Below are 16795 nucleotides of genomic sequence, written 5' to 3' on the forward strand. Positions count from 1 at the left end.
CATAATAAAAGTCACATCCAGCATGGCCATACCAAAACCTCCTCCAAATCAGCAGCTGTACGAGTTTCTACTGGTTGGCAGTGTGTCTGACAGTGAACTGCCCTCTCTTCTGCACCGACTCAGAGGACTGGCTGACTTTGCAACCTGTGGAGGCATAGCATTCATTGACAAGGAGCAAACTTATAAAATTGGTCCGTGGCGTGTTAATAGTATATCCTGTACAGTATGTGATATATGCCACTGGTTATTTAATACAGAAATAGGCAACACTCGTTCTGTTGTTAGAGTTCGACAGTCGCTAGACAATGCCGAGGCCCCCTTGTGAGTTACGCACGCCCCACACGTGTACCCCCACCCCATACCATATACATGTTACTACCTTGTTCCCCAGGCAACTCATATACACTGGTCAGCTGGACCTGGGTGATGCTAACAGGCCGGCTGGAGTGAGGAGTTGTGTACACACTGCATGCAGTAACAGCGCTGCAGAATGCCTCAAGGAAATAGGATTCATGTAAGCACTTTTAATGGCAGGAATGTGCCCAGCATTGTCTTGTATGGTGGCTATTTTCAATCCATAATCTCAAAACTAGAGCACTAAAGTGCTAACCCTCGGCTGTTGACATGATCTACAAGTGTATAGCAACCCAAAGAGTGTTGCTGGCTATAAAGCAGCAAGTAACGTAACAGGCTGAGATTGTAGTTTTAGTATAATTATAGTACATGCATTATTTGCCTGTTTATGACATCTGAGTTTTACCTCCATTCTGAATTCTATGGACTAGACAGCAAAGCAAAGAAGCATGGAGTCTTAGAAATAATTTATGGCTTTTGGGGTATGCTCTGGGGTGGGTAGGAAAAGAAATAACAATCATAATTCTAGCTTTCTACTTTAGTGACCCTGTTCCATTTGTTCCTAATATAGGATCACTTCAGCTGTAAATACGTAGGCTATCTCGAATAAAGGCCGCGTGTAGTTAGCTAGCTGCCACTGTGTAAGTTAGCTTTTCCTCGCTTTTATTCGACAACGAAGCTTTAACATCGAAATCTACCACAGTTAAAATTAATAACTTATAGTTGTGTTAAGGCTATCCATTCTGTAAAAACGCAAGTGCTATGGCATCCAGGTGAGTAGACTCACAATTACAGACAGACAAACAAACCAAACGACTACTATACCCGTGGCCGCCCACGCACGCCTCGGGTAATCAACACACAAATTTACCTTTTGTAATAGCCTCTAAAATGTGGTAAAAACTACATGTAGGCCTAAGAGGTGGTATATTTTTGTCTAGTCTAGAGGTGGTTAGTACCGACCACCACCGACCAGTGTGGTCATATCCCTACTTAAGTTTAAATAGTTTGTGACTCCACTACACACACATTATAAATTCAGCAGACACGATTCAAACGATTCAACATACATGTACAAGCTAGTACTTAGAGTTTATCATTGACTAAAATTATCTCCATGGGCAATCCTGACAGTTTGTGCACACACTGACAGGGCAGTCTATGAGCTGATACTGAGAGGCTACGTGTTCAGAAAGGGGCAAATGAAAATTGCCGTCTTCAAACTCTATCAGGTGTGTGTTTATTTGTTGTTGCTAGCTGACACTAAACATTCCAGTGGGAAACCATCCCCTTAACAGTCTAAATAGCTGGTGGCATTTTAGAGTTGAAAATATCTAACTTCCGTAGCATGTCTACAGTTTGGGTTGAACTACAAATACAGTTGAGTCCACCCTAGTTCAGGGGAGAGCACACACAGGATGGTAGTGGATGATTAGCATATACTGTTTGTAGGAGGAAACGTGTCTATCAGATGAATCAATTGATGCTAATGAGTGCACCGTGTGGGTTGTGCTAGCCTACACAAGGGAAGATAGGTTGATTGCCTTTCCCTAATCCACCGATGTACCGGTAGTACATGTATGTGAAGGTGCATAGCTTAAAAATGCATTCAAGAGTCTATATATATATAAAGAGAGAAAAGTATAGACGTAGCATAACCTTGCATCCAAAAATTAATGTAATCTCCTGCTTTGTAACAAAAGTGACCAATCTGAGGCCCAGAGCTGCTACTAATAAATTCTCATTAATTTATTATGCGTTTCAGGCAGGAAGTCACGTACGTTGCTTTCCGAATTATTTCTGATGCACGGTTATACTACATTCGATACTCTCTCTTATGGGCTTTTGATAATTATAGGGAAGTTTAGATAATTAGGCCTGTTGGGAAAAGTGCTACATAACGATAGGTAGATAAGGCTATTTGGGGAAAGTTCTTGTTGTACTAGCAAGTACATAGCATTAAGTTATATGCCATTCAGCTTAAATATCGTGGTCAACATGGTAAATTTGTATTACTGTTCATACTACCCCCTCCCCACCCACACACACACACACACACACACACACACAGCCGTCAGGAGAGGGAACTGGTGTAGCAGGTGCCCAGCTGTTGTCAGAGCACTACCTGGTGGAGTTGTCAGCTGTGACCACATCAGGGCACGACAATGTTGGCATGGAGATGAGGGCTTTCGCTGAGCAACTCAAACCGTATCCTATGGAGCAATTGTGAATTATATTATGATTATACAGCTAGTGTACGTATGGTGAATTATGGGAGGTGCATATAATGTCATAGCTAGCTTGTGTTAATTGGCTTGTGAAACAAACATTGTTTATAGCCAAGCTTGTAGGTAAACATCAGTTGCCTAAAGTATGTTCGTGTACTCTGACAGTAGATGATGCTGTTTGGCCTGGCTTTTAGTTGTACTTAGCGATGTAAATTAGTCCACTAGTAGTTGCCTGGCAATATGGTGGCAACCATACAGCTAGTGGATTCTGAAGCTGAAACTATGTGGTTGATTTAAACTAATAGCTATAACACACGAATCAGACTCTCGGCAGCTAAAACAGCTTTGGCAGGTAACACGCAGTTGAAGTTTGACCTAAGGAATGTGAGTCTAAAACACTTCCTTTGAGTCGCAGATGTCGTACTTCCTCTGGTGTAGGGCTGATGTGGATCTGTGTATTGAGGACTTCAACAGGATTGCTGATCGTGTGCCTCTGCTAGGCAACTTCAAGCCTCATGGAAAGGTTAGCATTATAATTATATATTGAGCACATTCCTGTACCCTCACCACATACCCTTGTACACACCATGGTCAAGACAACCACATACCCTTGTACACACCGTGGTCAAGACAACCACATACCCCTGTACACACATGATAACCACATACCCCTGTACACACATGATAACCACATACCTCTGTACCCACAGTACCACATGGCAGACCTGCACACTGCTGGAGGCCTCCCTATACTCCTGAAGGAGCCACTAGACGCAGGGCTCTTACATGGTGACTGTCTCACAGTGACCGGAAAGACTGTGGCAGAGAATTTAGCATCTGTCTCCAAAGCATCTGATCTGACACAGGACGTTGTGTACCCATTCTCTAAACCCCTCTCCCCTCCCGGGCACCACATTACCATTATCAAGGTGAGATGGATAAGAGCTGTGTGTATTCTCACCTATGCAATCATTGTGAGTACTAAGTATTTTGTTTTGTGAATCCTGCATGTGCGTTTTATTTGAACAGCTATACACAATGTTTACATTTAGATGGTGATAATATTACCGTATTACTAGAACATTTTACAGGTGAAAAACCTTTGCGAATGAGCCAAATCAGTCGAAATTTTGACCCTTTGCTATCTACCGTTCTGGCAAGGATCGTGTGTATTTACTAGTAATCATTTAGGTTTTGCAGATTTTATTGTTGCGAATTGATCAACCCTCGCAAAATTCTCAAATGTTTGATGCTCGCAAAACATTCTAGTAATACGGTATCAAAATAATAATTATCCTCTCATGATTGCATCCCAGGGTAGCCTGGCAACAGACAGTGCCGTGCTGAAGCTGAGTGGGAAAGTGTTTGACAAGCCATTCAAAGGCCCAGTGAGTCTACACACCACGCATGGACACAATGCCATCTTGTATTGAGTGTGTCTACTTGTTCCCAGGCGATTGTGTTCGATGGGGAGGGGCCAGCCTATGATGCCAATGGCATCATGCCATTATGGGTGGTCAGGTTAAACCAGGACAGGTGCTTGTCATACGATATGAAGGACCCAAGGGAAGGTGAGCAAGTGTATTCATTTATGTATTAAGTTGCATTTAAACAAATATTTAGCCTAAAATCCATGCCTTGGTTGCTTGCCGCATCTGTCACTATAGCTACAGTTTCATCAGTTTCAGTTTCAGTTTATTGTGCAGTATATATACCGTATAGCGGGTATATTTCGAGGGTATACATTTTCGCGGATGGATCTCTACAAAGGATTTCGCGGATTTATTTTCGTGGTTTGAGTTCCAGCCTTCTGGCGCATGCGCACATCAACATGCAGCTGTACCTCCACACCGTTAGCCTCAAATCCAGGCTAAGCCTGTATAAAATAATAGAATCGGTGAGGCACTATGTCCTCCACCTCTAGCAGAAGGTTTGCTGTGCAGGCCATTGTCAAGGGATACCACCAGTACAAAACAATCTGGGCTATACCAGCGCCCTTGTCTCTTGATTCCTTTTTTCTTTCCTCTTATTGTCGATAGGTGTGGTCAATAATACTGAACACGCCTACTAATAGACTAGCATAAATTTTCGCGGTACAGGCTCAATCCACGAAAACCGCGAACATTTATACCCTCGAAATATACCTGGTAGTTGAATACTTCCCCCACATGATACACCACTCTCCTCCTTGTAGCCCTGGCATGCCTGAGATGTTGAGTCCAGGCTCTGCACTGGTTGGTGCCGGCCTGGGTAAGACCGTTCCCTTGGTAACTGATGGATGCTTCAGTGGAGCATCTCACGGGATCATGATAGGTCATGTGACACCCGAGGCATTTGTGGGCGGGCCTATAGCACTGGTGGAGAACGGAGATATGATAAGCATTGATGCTGTCAACAGGAGAGTAGATCTGGTGAGTGTGCAAATGAGCACTGTACATGTGATGGAATGCCTACATACTCCCCCGCACACTCACGCAGTAGGTCAGTGAGGAGGTTTTGACGGCTCGGAAAGCTTGCTAGAAGATTCCCCAAAAGCGTCAGAAAGTGAAGGGTCTACTGGCGAAGTATCGACGCTCTGTGTCCAGTGCACATACAGGAGCTGTGACCAGCTAAACCAACTGAACATTGTAGTAGAGGCCAAAGTTTTAGTTTTGTCCTGTAGAGCAAAGATTTAATTACATTAATTATACACTCTTATTATGCATGCTTGTATAAATCGTGTTTTGCAGCTATACATAATTATCATTGTGCACTAGTTGTGGCCTAATGATGTGGAGTCTAATGTACAACGTTTCGTTATCAAATGTGCGAATGATTTATTGGAATGTCTTCAGCACATGTTTCTTTCAAACTCTTCACTCGTTGAGCTACAATGTAGGTGTACATGTGTTTACCTTGTGTTTGTGGTTGTTTCTTCAGAACTTTTCTTATGGAATGTTGCTGTGAATATTGTTACCAATAATTACCGTACACATGACGTATGTCACCCCATTTTTCTTCAAGCGCGCTCAAAAGGAATTGTGAGTTCCTAGATCCTATATTTATAATAGGTACAGGTATCCCTGTGCATCACCTGTACTCTTCTTTGAATATCTATGTGTTATTTTGGCATATAACATTCAACAATATTGTGTGTCCCCACAGAAAACAAACCTTACGATAATCCCCAAAGCCATGGCTGAGAGAGTGACTACGAAAGAAGCTCTCAAGAAACTTGATGCTCAACTCGAATGCTCCCTTTGTCTCGACACTTTTAAGCAACCGAAACTCTTGCCTTGTTTTCATGTGTTTTGCAAGTCCCCGTGTCTGGAGAAACTAGTGACCAAGGATGGACGCTCCCTCACTTGTCCCACCTGTCGACACATTGTCCCACTATCAGAGAGGGGAGTGGCTGGACTGCAATCAGACTTTCACATCGACCACTTGTTTGAGATACAAGATGCTTTCAACAAGGCCGAAGACGACAATGATAAGAACTGTGGCAGCTGTGAGAATGGCAGAGCCACCGGGTACTGTAACGACTGTAGGGACTTTTTGTGTGACAGGTGTCAAACTGCTCACAAATTTGTTAAACTTTCAAAAAATCATAAACTAATTTCACTGGATGAACTCAAAGCTCAAGTGACTAGCCTGGTTCCCCCCAAGAAGGCCGTCCCCCATTGTCCCAAACACTCGGAGAATGCCCTTAAGATATATTGCGATACATGCTCCACTCTCATTTGCATGGACTGCACCATTCGTATCCACAAAGACCACAACTACGACCTGGTGGCTGATGTGCTGACCAAGCACAAGGAAGAACTTGTCTCCAGTCTCAAACCAGTCAAAGAGAAGCTGGACAGTGTACAACGAGCTCTGAAGGACTTTGACACAAGAGCCAAGACAATCCACAATCAGAGGGCCGCGATTGAAGCCAACATCCACAAGGAGATTGACGAACAACATCGACTGTTGGACCAACGAAGGACAGAGCTTGTGGGAGAGCTAGAGATGCTGACTCAGCAAAAGCTTAAGGATCTGGCGGCACAAAGGGACCAAGTGGAGATCACTCAGGTGAAACTGACCAGCTGTCTGGAGTACACTGAGGGGGGTCTCAAAACAGGCACAGACGGTGAAGTACTCGAAATGAAATCTTCCGTTATTAAGAGAGTCGAACATTTTTCTACTGAATTTGAATCAAATGCTATTCAACCAGAGACAAAAGCTGACATGGAACTGATCACTGAAGGAAAAGAATCTCTCCAACAAGCTTATCGAAATTTTCTACAGATTGATCACAGTGGTTCATTCAGCTTAGAGAACAGCCACACGACAGGAAATGGTCTGAAAGGTGCTACAACTGGAGAAACAAAAACTGTGTCCTTTCAAGCAATGACCAAGAAAAACAAGAAATCCAAAAACAAACTCGACCTCAAAGCTGAACTTGTGCATATCGAAAGCAAAGATAAAAGTAAATGTGAAGTTGTGGTTGTTCGAAAACATGGCCAATACAAGATCAACTATCGCCCTATGAAACGAGGAAAGCATGAACTACACATCACTGTCAATGGGGATGCAGTACGAGGCAGTCCATTCCCAATAGCTGTAGCCCCATCACCACAGAGCTTCGTCAAGCCTTCCCGAGTTGTGCGAGGTGTGAACAGCCCACGAGGCACTGTCTCCAACAATAAGGGTCAGTTGGTTGTTGTTGAAGGAGCTACTGTCTCTGTATTGACACCAGAGGGTGAGAAGATACAAACTTTTGGAAAGCTGAATAATGCGTATGGAGTGACTGTGGACAAAGACGACAACATGTATGTGATGGAGTGTGGCAATCATCGTGTGAACAAATTCTCATCTGACGGAGAGTTTGTGGCAGCTGTTGGTAGTCCAGGCAGTAGTAACCTTCAGTTTAGTAACCCTTGTGGTATATGTTATAACAGAAGAGACAACAACCTGTATGTGACTGATCAGAATAACCACAGAATACAAGTGCTCTCTACTGATCTGAAGTTTGTACGATGTTTCGGTACACGTGGCAATGGGAACGGACAATTACAAAACCCATTTCATGCAACATTTGATAGTGCCAACAACCTCTATGTGACTGATCGTGGTAACCGTCGAGTACAAGTCTTCACTGCTGAAGGTCAATTCCTGAGAACCTTCTCACAAAAAGCCAACGGTCAGAAGCTGAACTTACCCTTGGCCATAGCCATCGACAGCAGTGACACAGTGTACGTCAGTGAGAATGGACCGAATTTTGTGAGTGTGTTCACATCTCAGGGAGCCTACATCACCACGTTTGGTGGACCAGGAACGAAAGAGGGACAGTTTAATCACATTTACGGACTCTCTATTAATCGAAATGACTCTGTTGTTGTGTCCGATTGTAACAATGAGCGACTGCAGATATTCTAACAAAATATGTGAGAAGCGGACAATGTATTTGTAGCTCTGTGTAGAAATAGTTGGTAGCGTTATGGAATGTGAAATGAAACTTTGTGTTTGCATGGGCAATATGATAGTGGTAGGTAAAGATCATCACAATAAAAAGTCACCTCCAGCATGGCCATTTCATGGTTATGGAATGGAATTTATACTATTTGGGAGTGTGTACGTGTCTTGACAGTGAACTACCCTCTCTTCTGCACCGACTCAGAGGACTGGCTGACTTTGCAACCTGTGGGGGCATAGCATTCATTGACAAGGAGCAAGCTTGGTCTGTGGCGGCTTATAGTGTATCCTGTACAGTATGTGATATATGCCATTGATTATTTAATACAGAGGTAGGCAACACACATGTGGCAACACTCGCTCTGTCGTTAGCCAAGGCCCCCTTGTGAGTTATGCATTCCCACACCCCATGTACATATAATTACTTACTACAGTACCTTCTCCCGTCTTGTTCCCCAGGCAACTCATATACACTGGGCAGCTGGACCTGGGTGATGCTAACAGGCCGGCTGGAGTGAGGAGTTGTGTAGTCAAAACATTGCAAAATACCTCAAGGAAATGGGATGCAGGTAAGTACTTTAATACTAATATGGCCAGGAAGCCTAGGTGCCCAGAAATGTCATACCTCAATCTCACTGTCACACATTTGCGTTTTGTATAGCCAGAATCCTGTGAAAATGTTGTGTTTTTTGTCTGCCAAACCATTTTTTATAGAGATTGTAGTGTTATGTAAGTGTACGAAGTGGAGGAAAAAGTGGAGGGGGACCAAGTGGAGCACATGATGTACCAACGGTACCCAGTGAAGCAGCAAGTAGAGGACCAATCTGAGCCACAGAAGATCCCAAGCAATAAAAAGACATTAACATTTTCTGATTTTATAGAAGGGGATCCCAGGACGCCCCCCCTTCTGTATGAAACCTGTTTAAAATTGTTTGCGAGCAAACACCTGCTCCACTGCGTGCTCACAATCCTCACGCTTCTGATGAGCCACTTCAGTGTCACGGGTGACAACCTACCAGGCAGTGCCGTCCCCAGAGCTTCGGAGAGCAAGACACACACCAGGGAGATCATGAACAAGAAGGTTAGGAGGTGTCTCCTACATTTTAGAATATAATAGAGGAAAGTTGATTTTCCTTATTTAGGTTTTGAATTTTCTGCAGGCGTTTGAGAATGCTGTGACTGTGGTGCTTGCAGTGGGTGGCTCCACCAATAGTGTACCTGCATGTGCTAGCTCTAGCAAATGAGTGAGTTGGAGGATATCTAGTAACTGGGTTAGGGTTACGGTACCATAACAATTGTAACTGATCCCAAAGTGGTCGCATGTCAAGCAGATGGTTGCTTAATTAGCCCCTAGCTAACTCAGTTCTACCCTAATATAAAATGTACTGACTGTGTGCTGTTGTGTAGGACCAGAGGAGGTACGACATCCGCAAGTCTTAAAGACCCAAATTCCTTATTATATCTGAGTTGTCAAAGTTTAATAGCACTTCAAACGAAGTGATACTCATAGCAACTCCAGGCATCCCTCCTGAAGATTTTGAAGCTGAAACTATGGTTGATTAAGCTAATAGCTATAATCTAGATCAAACAGTCCACGAATCAGACTCTTGGCAGCTAAAAATAGCCCAGTGCTTGTGTTTGGCGGGTAACACGCAATTGAACTTTGACCTAAGAAATGTGAGTCTAAACACTTTCTTTGACTCGCGGATGTTGTACCTTCTCTGGTGTAAGGCTGATATGGATTTGTGTATTGAGGACTTGAACAGGATTGCTGATTGTGTGCCTCTGTTAGGCAACTTCAAGCCTCATGGAAAGGTTTCTTTTACACATACTGAGCACATTCCTGTACCCTCACCACACACCACGCAAGACAACCACATACCCTTGTACACACATGATAACCACATACCTCTGTACCCACAGTACCACATGGCAGACCTGCACACTGCTGGAGGCCTCCCTATACTCATGAAGGAGCTACTAGACGTAGGGCTCTTACATGGTGACTGTCTCACAGTGACCGGAAACCTGGCAGAGAATTTAGCATCTGTCTCCAAAGCATCTGATCTGACACAGGACGTTGTGTACCCTATCTCTAAACCCCTCTCCCCTCCCGGGCACCACATTACCATTATCAAGGTGAGATGGATAAGAGCTGTGTGTATTCTCACCTATATATGCAATCATTGTGAGTAAGTCTGCATGTGAGTTTTATTTAAACAGCTATTCTCAATTACATTTAGATGGTGAAAATTATATGCATTTTCTCATCCTTGCATCCCAGGGTAGCCTGGCAACAGACAGTGCCGTGCTGAAGCTGAGTGGGAAAGTGTTTGACAAGCCGTTCAAAGGCCCAGTGAGTCTACACACCATGCAAGGAAGGACACAACGCCCTCCTGTTTTGAGTGTGTCTGCTTGTTCCCAGGCGATTGTATTCGATGGGGAGGGGCCAGCCTATGATGCCATTATGGGGGGCCAGGTTAAACCAGGACAGGTGCTCGTGATACCATATGAAGGACCCAAGGGAAGGTGAGCAAGTTAGTGTATTCCATTATTTATTAAGTTGCATTTATTCAAATATTTATCCTGAATCCTTGCATTGGTTGTTTTGCCGCATCTGTCACTATAGCTACAGTTTCATGTAAATTTCAGTTTCAGTTTCTGTTTATTGTACAATAGTTAATACTTAATTCCCCCACACATGATACACCCCTCTCCTCCGTGTAGCCCTGGCATGCCTGAGATGCTGAGTCCAGGCTCTGCACTAGTTGGTACCGGCCTAGGTAAGACCGTTCCCTTGATAACTGATGGATGCTTCAGCGGAGCATCTCATGGGATCATGATTGGTCATGTGACACCCGAGGCATTCGTGGGCAGGCCTATAGCACTGGTGGAGAACGGAGATATGATAAGCATTGATGCTGTCAACAGGAGAGTAGATCTGGTGAGTGTGCAAATCATTATGAGCACTGTACATGTGATGGATGCATACATACTCCCCCGCACACCCACGCAGGAGGTCAGTAAGGAGGTGTTGACGGCTCGGAAAGCTTGCTGGAAGATTCCCCAGGAGCGTCAGAAAGTGAAGGGTCTACTGGCGAAGTATCGACGCTCTGTGTCCAGTGCACATACAGGAGCTGTGACCAGCTAAACCAACTGAACATTGTAGTAGAGGCCAAAGTTTTAGTTTTGTCCTGTAGAGCAAAGATTTAATTACATTAATTATACACTCTTATTATGCATGCTTGTATAAACCTTGTTTTGCAGCTATACATAATTATCATTGTGCACTAGTTGTGGCCTAATGATGTGGAGTCTAATGTACAACGTTTCGTTATCAAATGTGCGAATGATTTATTGGAATGTCTTCAGCACATGTTTCTTTCAAACTCTTCACTCGTTGAGCTACAATGTAGGTGTACATGTGTTTACCTTGTGTTTGTGGTTGTTTCTTCAGAACTTTTCTTATGGAATGTTGCTGTGAATATTGTTACCAATAATTATGACGTACGTCACCCCATTTTTCTTCAAGCTCAAAAGGAATTGTGAGTTCCTAGATCCTATATTTATAATAGGTACAGGTATCCCTGTGCATCACCTGTACTCTTTTTTGAATACTATGTGTTATTTTGGCATATAACATTCAACAATATTGTGTGTCCCCACAGAAAAACAAACCTTACGATAATTCCCAAAGCCATGGCTGAGAGAGTGACTACGAAAGAAGCTCTCAAGAAACTTGATGCTCAACTCGAATGCTCCCTTTGTCTCGACACTTTCAAGCAGCCGAAACTTTTGCCTTGTTTTCACGTGTTTTGCAAGTCCCCGTGTCTGGAGAAACTAGTGACCAAGGATGGACGCTCCCTCACTTGTCCCACCTGTCGACACATTGTCCCACTGTCAGAGAGGGGAGTGGCTGGACTGCAATCAGACTTCCACATCGACCACTTGTTTGATATACAAGATGCTTTCAACAAGGCCGAAGACAACAATGATACGAACTGTGGCAGCTGTGACGATGGTAGAGCCACCGGGTACTGTAACGACTGTGGCGACTTTTTGTGTGACAAATGTCAAGCTGCTCATAAGATAGTGAAATATCTACGGAATCATAAACTAATTTCACTGGATGAACTCAAAGCTCAAGTGACTAGCCTGGTTCCCCCAAAGAAGGCCGTCCCCCATTGCCCCAAACACTCGGGGAATGACCTTAAAATATATTGCGATACCTGCTCCACTCTTATTTGCATGGACTGCACCATTCGTATCCACAAAGACCACAACTACGACCTGGTGGCTGATGTGCTGACCAAGCACAAGGAAGAACTTGTCTCCAGCCTCAAACTAGTCAAAGAGAAGCTGGACAGTGTACAACGAGCTCTGAAGGACTTTGACACAAGAGCCAAGGCAATCCACGATCAGAGGGCCGCGATTGAAGCCAACATCCACAATGAGATTGACGAACAACATCGACTGTTGGACCAACGAAGGACAGAGCTTATGGTAGAGCTAGAGATGCTGACTCAGCAAAAGCTTAAGGATCTGGCGGCAGAAAGGGACCAAGTGGAGATCACTCAGGTGAAACTGACTAGCTGTCTGGAGTACGCTGAGGGGGGTCTCAAAACAGGCACAGACAGTGAAGTACTCGAAATGAAATCTTCCGTTATTAAGAGAGTCGAACATTTTTCTACTGAATTTGAATCAAATGCTATTCAACCAGAGACAAAAGCTGACATGGAACTGATCACTGAAGGAAAAGAACCTCTCCAACAAGCTTATCGAAATTTTTTACAGATTGATCACAGTGGTTCATTCGGCTTAGAGAACAGCCACACGACAGGAAATGGTCTGAAAGGTGCTACAACTGGAGAAACAAAAACTGTGTCCTTTCAAGCAATGACCAAGAATTCCAACGGTAAACTCGACCTCAAAGCTGAACTTGTGCATATCAAAAGCAAAGATAAAAGTAAATGTGAAGTGGTGATTGTTCGAAAACATGGCCAACACAAGATCAACTATCGCCCTATGAAACGAGGAAAGCATGAACTACACATCACTGTCAATGGGGACGCAGTACGAGGCAGTCCATTCCCAATAGCTGTAGCCCCATCACCACAGAGCTTCATCAAGCCTTCCCGAGTTGTACGAGGTGTGAACAGCCCACGAGGCACTGTCTCCAACAATAAGGGTCAGTTGGTTGTTGTTGTTGGTAATGGAGCTACCGTCTCTGTATTGACACCAGAGGGTGAGAAGATACAAACGTTTGGAAAGCTGAGTAATGCATTTGGAGTGACTGTGGACAAAGACGACAACATCTATGTAGTTGATTGTAACAATCATCGTGTGAAGAAGTTCTCATCCGGCGGAGGTTTTGTGAAAGCTGTTGGTAGTCATGGCAGTAGTAACCTTCACTTTAATACCCCATTTGGTATATGTTATAACAGAACAGACAACAACCTGTATGTGTCTGATCAGTGTAACAACAGAATACAAGTGCTCTCTACTGATTTGACGTTCATACGATGTTTCGGTATACGTGGAATTGGGAACGGACAATTACAAAACCCATTATATGCAGCATTTGATAGTGCCAACAACCTCTATGTGACTGATCATGGTAACAATCGAGTACAAGTCTTCACTGCTGGAGGTCAATTCCTGAGAACCTTCTCACAAAAAGCCAACGGTCAGAAGCTAAGTCATCCCTGGGCCATAGCCATCGACAGTAGTGACACAGTGTACGTCAGTGAGAATGAACCACATCATATGAGTGTGTTCACATCTCAGGGAGCCTACATTACCACGTTTGGTGGACCAGGAACAAAAGAGGGACAGTTTAATACCATTTATGGACTCTCTATTGATCGCAATGACTCTGTTGTTGTATCCGATCAAGGCAACAAGCGACTGCAGATATTCTAACGAAATAAGTAGAAAAGTGGACAAAGTAGTACGTAGCTCTGTGTAGAAATAGTTGGTAGCGTTATTATTTTATTTGGAATGTGAAATGAAACTATTATTTGTTGCATGTGTTGATGCAATTATAGTGGTAGGTAAAGATCATCATAATAAAAAGTAACATCCAGCATGGCCATACAGCAACCAAAACCTCCTCCAAATCAGCAGCTGTATGAGTTTCTACTGTTTGGCAGTGTGTCTGACAGTGAACTGCCCTCTTTACTGCACCGACTGAGAGGACTGGCTGACTTTGCAACCTGTGGAGGCATAGCATTCATTGACAAGGAGCAAACTTATAAAATTGGTCCGTGGCGTGTTAATAGTATATCCTGTACAGTATGTGATATATGCCACTGGTTATTTAATACAGAAATAGGTAACACTCGCTCTGTTGTTAGAGTTCGACAGTCGCTAGACAATGCCGAGGCCCCCTTGTGAGTTACACACCCCCCACATGTGTACCCCCACCCCATACCATATACATGTTACTACCTTGTTCCCCAGGCAACTCATATACACTGGGCAGCTGGACCTGGGTGATGCTAACAGGCCGGCTGGAGTGAGGAGTTGTGTACACACTGCATGCAGTAACAACGCCGCAGAATGCCTCAAGGAAATGGGATTCATGTAAGCAATAAAGTGCCCAGAATTGTCTTGCCAGCTGGCTATTTTCAATCCAGAACATTGAATAGCTAACCCTCGGCTGTTGACATGATCTACAAGTGTATAGCAACCCAAAGAGTGTTGCTGGCTATAAAGCAGCAAGTAACGTAACAGGCTGAGATTGTAGTTTTAGTATAATTATAGTACATGCATTATTTGCCTGTTTATGACATCTGAGTTTTACCTCCATTCTGTATTCTGTGGACTTAGACAGCAAAGCAAAGAAGCATGGAGTCTTATGGCTCTTGGGGTATGCTGGTAGGAAAAGAAATAACAATCATAATTCTAGCTTTCTGCTTTAGTGACCCTGTTCTATTGTTCCTGGTACAGGATCGCTTCAACTGTTATATGTATAGGCTACCTCGAATAAAGGCCGCGTGTAGTTAGCTAGCTGCCAACATGCAAGTTAGCTTTTGCTCGCTTTTATTCGACAACAAAGCTTTAACATCGAAATCTACCACTAATAACGTGTTGTGTGAAGGCTATCCATGCTGTAAACGCAGTGCTGTGGCATCCAGGTGAGGACTCACAATTACAAACAGACAAACAAACCAAACGACTACTATACCCGTGGCCGCCCACGCACGCCTCGGGTAATCAACACACAAATTTACCTTTTGTAATAGCCTCTAAAATGTGGTAGAAACTACATGTAGGCCTAAGAGGTGGTATGTTTTTGTCTAGTCTAGAGGTGGTTAGTACCGACCACCACCGACCAGTGTGGTCATATCCCTACTTAAGTTTAACTACACACACATTATAAATTCAACAGACACGATTCCAACAATTCAACATACATTTACAGTTTAGTTTATCAGTAATTACATAATTATTATATCTCCATGGGCAACCCTGACAGTTTGTGCACACACTGACAGAGCTGTCTATGAGCTGATACTGAGAGGCTACGTGTTCAGAAAGGGGCAAATGAAGATTGCCGTCTTCAAACTCTATCAGGTGTGTTTATTTGTTGTTGCTAGCTGACACTAAACATTCCAGTGAGAAACCATCCCCTTTACAGTCTAAATAGCTGGTGGCATTTAGAGTTGAACATATCTAACTTCCGTAGCATGTCTACAGTTTGGGTTGAACTACAAATACAGTTGAGTCCACCCTAGTTCAGGCGAGAGCACACACAGGATGGTAGTGGATGATTAGCATATACTGTTTGTAGGAGAAAACGTGTGAATTAATTATGCTAACAAGTGCACCGTGTGGGTTGTGCTAGCCTACACAAGGGAAGATAGGTCGACTGCCTTTCCCTAATCCACCGATGTACCGGTAGTACATGTATGTGAAGGTGCATAGCTTAAAATGCATTCAAGAGTCTATATATATATAATACAAGAGAGAGAAAAAAAGTATAGAAGGTAGCATAACCTTGCATCCAAAAATTAATGTAATCTCCTGCTTTGTAACAAAAGTGACCAATCTGAGGCCCAGAGCTGCTACTAATAAATTCTCATTAATTTATTATGTGTTTCAGGCAGGAAGTCACGTTGCTTTCCGAATTATTTCAAATGCACGGTTATACTACTTTCGATACTCTCTCTTATGGGCTTTTGATAATTATAGGGAAGTTTAGATAATTAAGCCTATTGGGAAAAGTGCTACATAGATAAGGCTATTTGGGGGAAGTTCTTGTTGTACTAGCAAGTACATAGCACTAAGTTATATGCCATTCAGCTTAAATATCGTGATCAACATGGTAAATTTGTATTACTGTTCATACTACCCCTCCCCGCCCACCCACACACACACACACAGCCGTCAGGAGAGGGAGCTGGTGTAGCGGGTGCCCAGCTGTTGTCAGAGCACTACCTGGTGGAGTTGTCAGCTGTGACCACATCAGGGCACGACAACGTTGGCATGGAGATGAGGGCTTTCGCTGAGCAACTCAAACCGTATCCTATGGAACAATTGTGAATTATATTATGATTATACAGCTAGTGTACGTATGGTGAATTATGGGAGGTGCATATAATGTCATAGCTAGCTTGTGTTAATTGGCTTGTGAAACAAACATTGTTTATAGCCAAGTTTGTAGGTAAACATCAGTTGCCTAAAGTATGTTCGTGTACTCTGACAGTAGATGATGCTGTTTGGCCTGGCTTTTAGTTGTACTTAGCAATGTAAATTAGTCCACTAGTAGTTGC

General features: G+C 43.5%; 5 protein-coding genes and 1 pseudogene across 8 annotated transcripts; all 6 read left to right on the forward strand.

Moving 5' to 3' along the window:
- Nucleotides 1-22: 22 nt before the first annotated feature.
- Nucleotides 23-2584, forward strand: LOC135333138 (mediator of RNA polymerase II transcription subunit 18-like). The gene is made up of 5 exons (XM_064528053.1): nt 23-191; nt 258-321; nt 392-514; nt 1508-1586; nt 2426-2584. The coding sequence occupies exons 1-5, from the start codon at nt 23-25 to the stop codon at nt 2582-2584; spliced, it is 594 nt and encodes a 197-aa protein (XP_064384123.1).
- Nucleotides 124-11258, forward strand: LOC135333860 (dihydroxy-acid dehydratase-like). Of its 3 annotated transcripts, none has more exons than XM_064528877.1 (10): nt 124-191; nt 258-321; nt 8478-8587; nt 8733-9099; nt 9179-9262; nt 9426-9833; nt 9942-10157; nt 10303-10547; nt 10746-10962; nt 11035-11258. In XM_064528877.1, exons 6-10 carry the CDS (start codon nt 9726-9728, stop codon nt 11167-11169), a joined length of 921 nt encoding a protein of 306 aa, XP_064384947.1. In that variant the 5' UTR covers nt 124-191; nt 258-321; nt 8478-8587; nt 8733-9099; nt 9179-9262; nt 9426-9725; the 3' UTR covers nt 11170-11258. The 3 variants fall into 3 exon arrangements, with proteins under 3 accessions (XP_064384947.1, XP_064384946.1, XP_064384948.1); XM_064528876.1 differs by lacking the exons at nt 124-191; nt 258-321 and adding exons at nt 8134-8283; nt 8349-8403; XM_064528878.1 differs by lacking the exons at nt 124-191; nt 258-321; nt 9426-9833 and adding exons at nt 8136-8283; nt 8349-8403.
- LOC135333863 (dihydroxy-acid dehydratase-like) lies at nt 451-5260 on the forward strand (annotated as a pseudogene).
- LOC135333834 (tripartite motif-containing protein 3-like) lies at nt 5420-8081 on the forward strand. Its single transcript, XM_064528836.1, has 2 exons — nt 5420-5602; nt 5727-8081. Exons 1-2 carry the CDS (start codon nt 5420-5422, stop codon nt 7980-7982), a joined length of 2439 nt encoding a protein of 812 aa, XP_064384906.1. The 3' UTR covers nt 7983-8081.
- A 135-nt stretch (nt 11259-11393) lies between the features above and the next one.
- On the forward strand, nt 11394-14054 carry LOC135333837 (tripartite motif-containing protein 3-like). The gene is made up of 2 exons (XM_064528839.1): nt 11394-11563; nt 11687-14054. Exons 1-2 carry the CDS (start codon nt 11394-11396, stop codon nt 13938-13940), a joined length of 2424 nt encoding a protein of 807 aa, XP_064384909.1. The 3' UTR covers nt 13941-14054.
- Nucleotides 14055-14062: 8 nt separating this feature from the next.
- On the forward strand, nt 14063-16570 carry LOC135333869 (mediator of RNA polymerase II transcription subunit 18-like). 2 transcript variants are annotated; one of them, XR_010394113.1, is made up of 5 exons: nt 14063-14280; nt 14347-14410; nt 14481-14603; nt 15499-15596; nt 16407-16423. XR_010394113.1 is itself a non-coding variant. In XM_064528887.1 (4 exons), exons 1-4 carry the CDS (start codon nt 14106-14108, stop codon nt 16429-16431), a joined length of 387 nt encoding a protein of 128 aa, XP_064384957.1. In that variant the 5' UTR covers nt 14063-14105; the 3' UTR covers nt 16432-16570. The 2 variants fall into 2 exon arrangements, 1 of the variants encoding a protein (XP_064384957.1); XM_064528887.1 differs by lacking the exon at nt 15499-15596 and having other exon boundaries at nt 16407-16570.
- The last annotated feature ends 225 nt before the right edge of the window (nt 16571-16795 follow it).

This window comes from Halichondria panicea, chromosome 3 (assembly GCF_963675165.1).
Source record: "Halichondria panicea chromosome 3, odHalPani1.1, whole genome shotgun sequence".
Lineage (NCBI taxonomy): Eukaryota > Metazoa > Porifera > Demospongiae > Suberitida > Halichondriidae > Halichondria > Halichondria panicea.

What these genes read in the sequence shown, in the direction of transcription:
- LOC135333138 (XM_064528053.1), top strand. Translation starts at nt 23, where the DNA reads ATGGCCATACCAAAACCTCCTCCAAATCAGCAGCTGTACGAGTTTCTA. An exon ending in GACAATGCCGAGGCCCCCTT is followed by an intron (nt 322 to 391) that starts GTGAGTTACGCA and finishes CTTGTTCCCCAG; the next exon opens with GCAACTCATATACACTGGTC. An exon ending in CCGTCTTCAAACTCTATCAG is followed by an intron (nt 1,587 to 2,425) that starts GTGTGTGTTTAT and finishes ACACACACACAG; the next exon opens with CCGTCAGGAGAGGGAACTGG.
- LOC135333834 (XM_064528836.1), top strand. Translation starts at nt 5,420, where the DNA reads ATGTTTCTTTCAAACTCTTCACTCGTTGAGCTACAATGTAGGTGTACA. An exon ending in AAGCGCGCTCAAAAGGAATT is followed by an intron (nt 5,603 to 5,726) that starts GTGAGTTCCTAG and finishes GTGTCCCCACAG; the next exon opens with AAAACAAACCTTACGATAAT.
- LOC135333860 (XM_064528877.1), top strand. Translation starts at nt 9,726, where the DNA reads ATGTTGTACCTTCTCTGGTGTAAGGCTGATATGGATTTGTGTATTGAG. An exon ending in ACTTCAAGCCTCATGGAAAG is followed by an intron (nt 9,834 to 9,941) that starts GTTTCTTTTACA and finishes CTGTACCCACAG; the next exon opens with TACCACATGGCAGACCTGCA. An exon ending in TCAACAGGAGAGTAGATCTG is followed by an intron (nt 10,963 to 11,034) that starts GTGAGTGTGCAA and finishes ACACCCACGCAG; the next exon opens with GAGGTCAGTAAGGAGGTGTT.
- LOC135333837 (XM_064528839.1), top strand. Translation starts at nt 11,394, where the DNA reads ATGTTTCTTTCAAACTCTTCACTCGTTGAGCTACAATGTAGGTGTACA. An exon ending in CTTCAAGCTCAAAAGGAATT is followed by an intron (nt 11,564 to 11,686) that starts GTGAGTTCCTAG and finishes GTGTCCCCACAG; the next exon opens with AAAAACAAACCTTACGATAA.
- LOC135333869 (XM_064528887.1), top strand. Translation starts at nt 14,106, where the DNA reads ATGGCCATACAGCAACCAAAACCTCCTCCAAATCAGCAGCTGTATGAG. An exon ending in GGAGCAAACTTATAAAATTG is followed by an intron (nt 14,281 to 14,346) that starts GTCCGTGGCGTG and finishes TATTTAATACAG; the next exon opens with AAATAGGTAACACTCGCTCT. An exon ending in GACAATGCCGAGGCCCCCTT is followed by an intron (nt 14,411 to 14,480) that starts GTGAGTTACACA and finishes CTTGTTCCCCAG; the next exon opens with GCAACTCATATACACTGGGC.